Raw genomic sequence first — 8,977 nt, 5'->3', positions numbered from 1 at the left:
CTGAGATCAACAGCGCTGGCTCACAAACAGAAAAGAGGCGAGAGAGAGAGAGAGAGAGAGAGAGAGAGAGAGAGAGAGAGAGAGAGAGAGAGAGAGAGAGAAAGAGAGAGAAAGGGAAAGAAAGTACGAGCTGTGTGTGTCTTCTGGGAACAGGATAGGATACAACTGGTGTTTGGAGGGTGAGGAGTGGGCGGGGCTGGAAAAGGCGTGGGAGGCAGCCCTCGGAGTCCGCGGGAGAAGCGAGGAGACCGGTGTCCGGGGAGGCACAGGATTAGGGATCCATATCCCAGGAGGTTAGGCGGAAGCCGCGCCGGGGAAAGGTGGGGCAAACGTTCAAGGGTTCAGGGTATCGGTTCCAACAGAGCAGGAGGGAGAGGTGGGTGCAAACGCGAGGCTCTAGCTGGAGCCCCAGCGCGGGGAACCCCGAGGAGACACAGAAGACCTCTGGGCTGGAGGGCCAGGACCGGCTCTGGCCCGGTGAGAGCACAGTGGACCAGAGCTAGGGAAGGAGAGAGAGAAAGAGGCCCATGTGGACGCCGAGGCGACCCTCAGATGAAGAAGGCAGCCTGGGGGCGAGGGTGTTGAGGAGGGGGCCTCGGCCACCACCAGGGCTCCCCGGATCCAGGATAGTCTGGCTGGATTCCAGGACCGGGCCGTGGTGTGGGGAGAGTAACCCAGTCTTGTCACCTTTCTGCTTCCTGCTATGTGGTGGCCTAGGCGCTGCGACTACCAGGCTGGCGGCCGGACCACAGAGAGGCAGGGAAGGAGGACAAGGATGAAGGACAGAGGGAGGAGCCGGAAGGAGATCCGGGAAAAGGGGGGGAAGCAGAGGCAGGAGGTACTGGATTAGAAACAAACGTGAGGGAAGCAGGAAGCTTACACAAAAGAGAGGGAAAGGTGTGCAAGTCAGGCTGACCCGTGGGGAAATGAAGACGTACAGGGGAAGAAAGTCCCGAAAACGTCTAATTCAGGTGTGTCACCCTTCCCACACCTCAGCTGTCAACAGGGCATCTGCCGAGGAGCCGCGCGTTCAGCACACAAAAATGCAGCCCCTGCTCCTGGGGGCGTTTAGATATGGGCTCATTTTGGTCAAAGATTAAAACACACGGTAGAATCTGAGGGTGAATTTTAAACCAGCCAATAGTTCCAGGTAATAGAAGAGCAGAACTGCGTAAGCTTGGGGCAGGGGGCGGGGGGGAGGCGGAGTGAGCCCGTGTTGGATGAAGTATTTTCTTTCATGAAAGATACAGTTAAATACACATCTTAAGTTTTTTTTTTTTTTAATGCTGCCTTATAAAAACAACAGGTTACCAAAATGACGGGAATAAAGTGAGGGAGAGAATTATCCGGAGGCGCACTCCACAACGCCCCAGCTGAGTGCGGCCACCGGGCGGGTTCCGCGCCCGAAGGTCCCCGCGCGGATCCCCGAGCGGCCGAGCCGGGGCCGGGACGGGAGCACGGGCGCCCCGTGCCCCCCGGGCCGGCAAGACGCGCCCGCAGCGCCCCGCGCGCCCCCGGGCGTCGCACGTGCGCCTTCAGGCGGGGTCTCAGCCGGCCTGGCGGGGGCGGGGGACAGGCGGCCTGTGGGCTCTGCCCGGGTGCGGGGTCCGCCCCCCTCGCCCTTCCCCCTTCCCCTTTCCCCCTCGCCCTTCCCCGTTCCCCCTCTACCGCCGCCCCAGCCCCACGTGCGCGCAGCCCCACGAGGCGCCTCCAGCCCGCCCGCCCGCCTCCGAGGGGCACGACCCCCGGCCACGTGGGGGCGGGGCCCGGCGGGGCGGGGGGCGGTGCTCGCCCGCGGCCCCTCCTCCCGGCCCTCGGGCGCCCCTCCCCCGCCCGTGCGCGGCCCGCGGGCGGCGGGCGGGGGCGGGGGCGGGGTTGTTGTTGTGACGAAGCCCCGCCCCCGCCCGCCCCCAGCCCATCTGTTCCCCGCGGGCCGTGGCGACATTGTGCGGGCTGGGAGGCCGGGCCGCGGCGCGATGGGCCCGGGGCAGCCGCCTCGGTAGCTCGGCCGGAGCGGCGCCGGGAGCGGGCGGGCGGCGGGCGCGGAGGCGGCGGCGCGGCCGGAGATGCGCCCCGAGGAGGGCGGCGCGGCCGGGCTGGGCGAGCTGCGCTCGTGGTGGGAAGTGCCGGCCATCGCGCACTTCTGCTCGCTCTTCCGCACGGCGTTCAGCCTGCCGGACTTCGAGATTGAGGTGCGCGGGCCGGGCCGAGGTCGGGGGTCGGAACCCGGGTGAGGTTCGGGGGGGCGGGGGTGCGCGGGGACCTCTGAGGGGCTGAGTCTGAGGGGCTGAGTGGGGGGTTGAGGGCGGGGAGCGCCCCAGGGCGGCCCGGGAGGGCGGGGGTCGGGGTCCGTGCTGAGGGGACCGGGTGGCGGGGAAAGTTGGGCCGTTACTCCCGGCGGCGTCCCTGCGAGCGCGGCGCGGGGCCGGGCGGCCGGGGGAGCGGACGGCGGGCTTTGTGGGGCCGGGCAGCGGGCGGGCGCCCCTGGCCGGCGCCCCGACCCCTCCCCCGGCCGCCTGGGGTCGAGCGCGCGCGGCCGGCCGGTGCCGCGGCCCCGGACAAAGGTGCGGCACCGGCGCGGCCGGGTGGGCGAGCGGGGCGGTGGGTCCGCCGCCCGAGTGAGGCGCGCTCGGTGGCGGAGGGTGCGCGCGGGCGGGCGGCAACAATGCGGCGGCCTCCGGGTGCGGGGGGCCCGGCGCCGCACGCCGTTTTCAAAGTTGGGACGTGACTCGGACGAGCACGGCTTTTTCTAAAAACGTGAGCGGGGCGATGGCTCCCGCCGACTGAGGAGGAGAAACGGCAGATTAGGGAATGCCGAGCGTCAGGACTTGTGCCCCAAGCGTCCCGAGGACCCCGTGTTTCCTTTTAGTTGGTGAAAATCCTCAGCACTTTAATTCTGCTGCTCAAAATGGTGGCTGCGGTGGGAGGTGTTGTGGTGACAATGCCGTGGTGGTGCCGCTAAACTTGCCCCTGCCCCATTTTCTCCCTGAAACGTAATAGGACTGAGGTGCTGCTGAATTTCGGGTTTAGAGTTTAAGAACCCCCTCTAAAAATACGGTGGAAAAATTTCATCTTGCAAAAATCCATGTATTCCGATTTTGCTGACGGAAAAATAGAAGGAAGTAATCTTGCCCGAAGTTGTTACAGAAGTCGAGTAATCTATAAATAACGTTTTATGCTCTAAGTAATGAACCTGTGGTTTCTAAGTATTAGCAGCTTGAATTCCTAAAGGCAATGTAATCTGATCTGAGAGGTCCAATCTGTGTGTATAACAGAAATGAAAAATCGTTGTTACAGGTGAATAATCAGGGCCACTTGAGATGAGTGTTTTCTCTTCGGAGCCCGGTATTTCTTGGAAGTGACACTTTTTTGGTGGTTGTTGTAGTTAAAATGTGTGCTATTTGAAGTATATAAAACACAAATGAATATTTGGAATCCAACGTGTACGTATTTTGGTAATTATCCGTATCTGTTTATAATTTGGAGATGTTGTTCCCTAGATGGATACCTAAGGATAGTGACTTTTACCTCTGCAGTTCTTGTGTAATCCTTTTCACATGTGTTTTGATGAATGCGAAGTTTAATAACTTAAAGTTCTCAGTAATTGTCAGAAATTAAAATTTTTAAAGTAATTTTTAGGCTTCTAGCAAATTTGACTCCGTGAGTGCAGAACTCACTGAGAACATGGTCAATTTTGATTCTCTAAGTATAATTAAATAAGTAAATAATTTTTATTTTGCTTAAGTGATTTTTTTTTAATCTAATAGTTTATTGTCCTGAAAGTTTGAAAAACAATCCCTTGGTTGGAGTTTATGATGCACTGGAAGAGCCTTCTTAAAAACAAACAAACAAACAATACTACTGCTCAGTTGGACAGCTGCAAGGGCCCTATAAAATCTTAATTTACTGCAACTTTAAAAGATAGAAATGATGAATAATACCAAGTGGTAGAAGTTGGGTATCAGCTTTTTTAGGAAACCAGTTTTCAGCTGTGGGAAAGAACTCATCTTACCCTTGACCACCAAGCTAAACCAATGGATTTATAGAAAATTTAGGAAGCAGAATCTTCAAGGACTTGGCTTCTATTTATCTAAAGCAAGGCAATCTCTTAGATAGCTGAAGGGCTGGGAGCATTCATGCTGCAATTCTGCAAGAGGTCAAGACCTCCCACTTAGAGAACTGGTCCCCAAAGCATGGATATTTTTATTTTTGCATGTAAGAAAACCTTTTTACTCTGTTAATTAGCCTTGAATGTACAGGATTTCTTTAGAAGAGTCAGTATACCAGATTCTTGTTTTTTGGGATATGTTTAGGGACTTATTTGTTGCTGCCGCCCAAATACGGGTCCTGTAATCATCAGACCAAAAATCTGCGAATGTGTAGATATGCTTTAAGTTCAAAATTTCTGATTTTAAAAACAATGCATAATCATTATATAAGACTTGAAAATCATTATATAAAATATAGGTAAGAGAATTAAATCACCCATAATCCCACCACTCAGAGATAAAAGCTGTTAACTGTTAACATTGTATCCCACCACTCAGGGGTAAAAGCTGTTAGCTGTTAACGTATTTAGAAATTCCCAAACATGCCCACACGTGTTTTTGTGCCCTGGATTAAGTGGTGTTTTAATTTTTCAGATGAGATTGAGGTGTAGCTGGACAACAGTAGATTAATGATACTGAATTCAGTAGTTGGTAATATGAAATATCTATAACTAGCTGCTTAACTGGATGGATTACCGAAGAAGCTCATGGCACACCTTCTTTGCCTCAGAAAATTATCAAATTCAGAACCACTTCATTTATATCAAGTGTTCTATAATTGTTTAACATTCTAGTGGGTTAGGCTGGTTACGTTTTGTCCTGATTCGAGAATGAAGAATGGTGAATTGATCTCCCGAAAGATTTAGTACTGGGACTTCCCTGGTGGTGTAGTGGTTAAGAATCCGCCTGCCAGTGCAGGGGACATGGGTTCGAGCCCTGGGCCGGGGAGATCCCACGTGCCGCGGAGCAACTAAGCCAGGATGCCACCACTACTGAGCCTGCGCTCTAGAGCCCATGAGCCACAACTACTGAGCCCGCGTGCTGCAACTACTGAAGCCCACGTGCCTAGAGCCCGTGCTCCACAACAAGAGAAGCCACCGCAATGAGAAGCCCGCGCACCACAATGAAGAGTAGCCCCCGCTCACCGCAACTAGAGAAAGCCCGTGCTCAGCAACGGAGACCCAACGCAGCCAAAAATAAATAAATAAATAAGTAAATTTATTAGGGGAAAAAAAGATTTAGTACTAATTTTTTTTCCTTTAGCCAAGTGATCTTTACAGTGACTAGCGTGTCTTACTTAACCAGAGGTAAGGGACGATAGACCATCTTCAGTAATCTGGTCTGGAGTTAATCATGGTGGGTGTAGGGTTGCAGAGGGAAATCCCATCATAAACATTCTGGGCATATTTTCTCTAGAGAAGAAACCATGGGGCCTCCAGGTGGTTATTTGAAAATGGTCACGTAGAATTATCTGATTCATATAGTAGTGGCATGATGAAAATAATCTGATGGTCCTGTCTACTTTTTTTTCTTGAGCTTCCTCCTTTGAGTACAGAATCCTTTGCCTTCCTGGTTGTGGTTGTATGTGGGTTAAGTCCCTCACCTCATCAGCATGATGATCTGGGGGCAGTGTCTTTAATTCAGATTCCTGTTGGTATTTCCTTGGATCCAGCCTCTTGAATCAAGAGCTCTAGGCATGAATTATCAAACATGAAAATAAGTGATAAAACTTGCTGAGAGTAACTTATTAGTACATCAGGCCTATCAGTGGTCTCTGAGCCTGGGGCCTAAGGATGGGTTATAGGAGATTTTGTGTTGGTGTACATATGTGTACTTTGTCACTTTTCATCAAATTTTGAAAGAGATCCCAACCATACAAAGGTTAAAAGGCCTTAAACTAGATGAAAGATTTAAGTTGGCCTTGAATAGGGGAACCAGAAGGCTAGTTTCACAACACAAGATGCCCTGGACTAGGAGTTAGGAAACTTGAATTCTTATTACTAGCTTTGCCCCTAACTACCTCTGTGACCTTCGGCAGGTCAAACAGCCTAATGAAAAAGGACACTTGTATAGTACTTTGTACATTTTCCAAATGTTATTTTATTCACAGCCATCCTTAACCATCACTGGGAGGTAGGAATTATCCTAATTTTGCAGATGAGGAAATTGGAAGGTTAGAGAGGCTAAGTTTCTTGCACAGACTCTCACCTGGATCTCAGGTTCCGTGATACCAAATCCTTTGCTACTGCTGCTACGTCGCACTGCTTCTACTTTAATTTTCACCATCTATAAAATGAAGAGCTAGACATAGAAGTAATGGCCAAGATTCCACAGTGCAAATGTACAGTTCTTTGGTTCTTAATAACGTGGGGTACAGAAGATCCTTTTTAAAACTTCTGCTGGGACTTCCCTGCTGGCGCAGTGGTTAAGAATCCGCCTGCCAATGCAGGGGACGCGGGTTCGAGCCCTGGTCCGGGAAGATCCCACATGCTGCGGAGCAACTAAGCCCGTGTGCCACAACTACTGAGCCTGTGCTCTAGAGCCCACGAGCCACAACTACTGAAGCCCGCGTGCCTAGAGCCCGTGCTCCGCGACAAGATAAGCCACTGCAATGAGAAGCCCGCACACCGCAATGAAGAGTAGCCCCAGCTCTCTGCAACTAGAGAAAGCCCACGCACAGCAAGGAAGACCCAACGCAGCCAAAAGTAAATAAATAGATAAAATAATTAAAAGAAAAACAAAAACTTCTGCTGAATACAGAGGAACAAGTTCATGATTTCATTTGTTTCTTTCAGCAAATAATTATTGAGCATCCATTATGTGCTAGATGCAGTGTATTAGGTGCTGGAGGTACAGATGTGAACATAACAAAAACATAGCTGCCCTCTTTAGTGGAAGGAGACAGATAATAAACAAACTGGCATAGAGCCAAGTTGAGGGGGTAGGTTGTTGGAATTTAAAATAGGGTGATTAGGTATGGGTGGCCTCATTGAGAAGATGGCATTTGAGCAGGACTGAAGGAAATAGGGGATTTAAGATTATTTAAAAACTAGTAGTTTGTGGGACTTCCCTGGTGGTCCAGTGGTTAAGACTCTGCGCTTCCACTGCAGGGGGTGCAGGTTCGATCCCTGGTCAGGAACTAAGATCCCGCATGCCACGCAGCGCTGCCAAAAAAGAAGAAAAATTAGTAGTTTGTCAGAGTAACCTATTGAATGGAAAATACCAGATGATAAATGTCTTCTAAGACTCAGGGTGTGCTCCTTCTCTGAGGAGGGAAGGCCAAGAACAGGATGGGAATTCCAGAGGGGCAGATCTTGAAACCCTAAAAAGGGGACTGCTCCGTCAGAGTGTCACTCAACCCACAGTGAACACTGGATCCTTTTCTGCCTAGACCAGTGTCTTGTAGAGGAAGTCCTCTTCTTCATCTTCACTTGGCTGCACGTGAAGCTTCCAAGCTTCAAAGTGGGAGCTTCTCCAGTTGTAGAAAGGGTAATAACCTCTCATCTCTGAAGGACAGCCCATGTTAGCACCTGACTTACTCCACCACGGAAGTTCAGTTTGGTCTTGCTTAATTTTCTGGAACACAGAGGGGAAGCCTAAAATACGATCTGGCAGCATGGCAGCATTTGGTACCGCCGCCTATCTGCCCTTCGATCAGGAGAGGCCGAGTGCTGGGTTCTCGTGGTGTGTTGGGCTGGGGGTAAGCATGAGCGGCTCTGGCAGAGTGCTGGGAGACCGCCAGTGTGCAGGGCGGGTCAGGTGAAAAGTGGGTGTGGACAGGGCCCGGGGGTGGGGGGGTGGGGGACAGAGGGCACAGCTTCCAACGAGATGGGCTTAGAACTAGTTGATGGGATTGAAAATACTTTCAGAAGGGATCGAGCAGAGAGAGCCAGAAACCTGGCCTGGCCCCCCCCCCCCCCCACTCTGTCGTTAAATTAACCGGAGCTGTGATCTTAGGCAGATCGCTTGGTTTCAGATGCCCCAGTCTATAAAAAGGCAATTGTGGACTAGGGGATTCCTAGGTTTTTCCTCTGTCCAACGCGCTACGATTCCCTTCGGATGTCTCTCAGCATGCAGGGCACAGGTATCTGATCCAGAAAGTCACCCACCTCCCTGGTTAGGATCAAAGTTATGAGCTGTGTTGGGGTCCGTGTCTTACCAATTAGTTTTGTACCAAACTAAAGCTGCAAATCCATACTTGATGTGTTTGTGGATTATATGAATTTGTTTTTCTGTGGAGATCTTGTCTGCATATACATTACTTTGAGGGTAGCTTAATTGTTGTTTTCACTGTCTTCGAGGTCCTCAAACTAAGATTTTGTATTTTGAGATTATGAGGAACTCATAAAGGAGGATGCAGGTCTTGAATTGTGTTCTTTTCGTTCGCTTCTGTTTGTTCACTTAAATTGAACAGCATTCACACTTACAACTTTGAATGGAGACCGGCTGAAGTTCTGGCCTGGGGCTTGCCACTCATTTGACGGTGAAACTTTCCAGATATCTCTTCTCCCCTTCCCCGTATTTTCCTGTTTCATTGGACTCTTTCTTGGATCCTTTCATCATGTCTTCTCTACAGGAGCCTCTAACAAATACTAGTTTATACCGGAAAACTCGGGAAGGTTTTTTACCGTAGTTCTTAGATCGAGACAGGAGCAGTTGGATGGTGGTACGAAGCTCAGGATTCTCCCAACCTCGCACTATGACATTCGGGGCCGGACTACAGCCGCGTGAGTGGCGGGGCCGCGTGCAGCCAAGGACGTGGCGCCTCCCAAAGTCCGCCCTCCGCGGCCACACGAAGCACCCCGGGCCCTGAGGTGGGCGGGGGCCCCTCCCCACAGGGAGTCCCCGGTGTGAACCTGTGATGTTTTTGTGTGTAGGGTTGAAGGGAGTTTGCTGTGCTTGGTGTGCTGTCATCAGCAACTGCACGT

General features: G+C 51.6%; 1 protein-coding gene across 1 annotated transcript in view; it reads left to right on the top strand.

The window, feature by feature from the left end:
- Nucleotides 1-2,066: 2,066 nt before the first annotated feature.
- LOC132499268 (chromatin remodeling regulator CECR2) overlaps nt 2,067-8,977 on the top strand; it is a 160,470-nt gene continuing 153,559 nt past the window's right edge. Inside the window, exon 1 of the mRNA XM_060113759.1 lies at nt 2,067-2,192. Coding sequence (XP_059969742.1) covers nt 2,067-2,192 — 126 coding nt within the window. The remainder of the gene's footprint in view (nt 2,193-8,977) is intronic.

The sequence above is a fragment of the Mesoplodon densirostris genome, chromosome 11 (assembly GCF_025265405.1).
Source record: "Mesoplodon densirostris isolate mMesDen1 chromosome 11, mMesDen1 primary haplotype, whole genome shotgun sequence".
Lineage (NCBI taxonomy): Eukaryota > Metazoa > Chordata > Mammalia > Artiodactyla > Ziphiidae > Mesoplodon > Mesoplodon densirostris.
The sequence above is the reverse complement of the archived record's forward strand: the minus strand, read 5'-3'. Positions and strand labels throughout refer to the sequence as shown.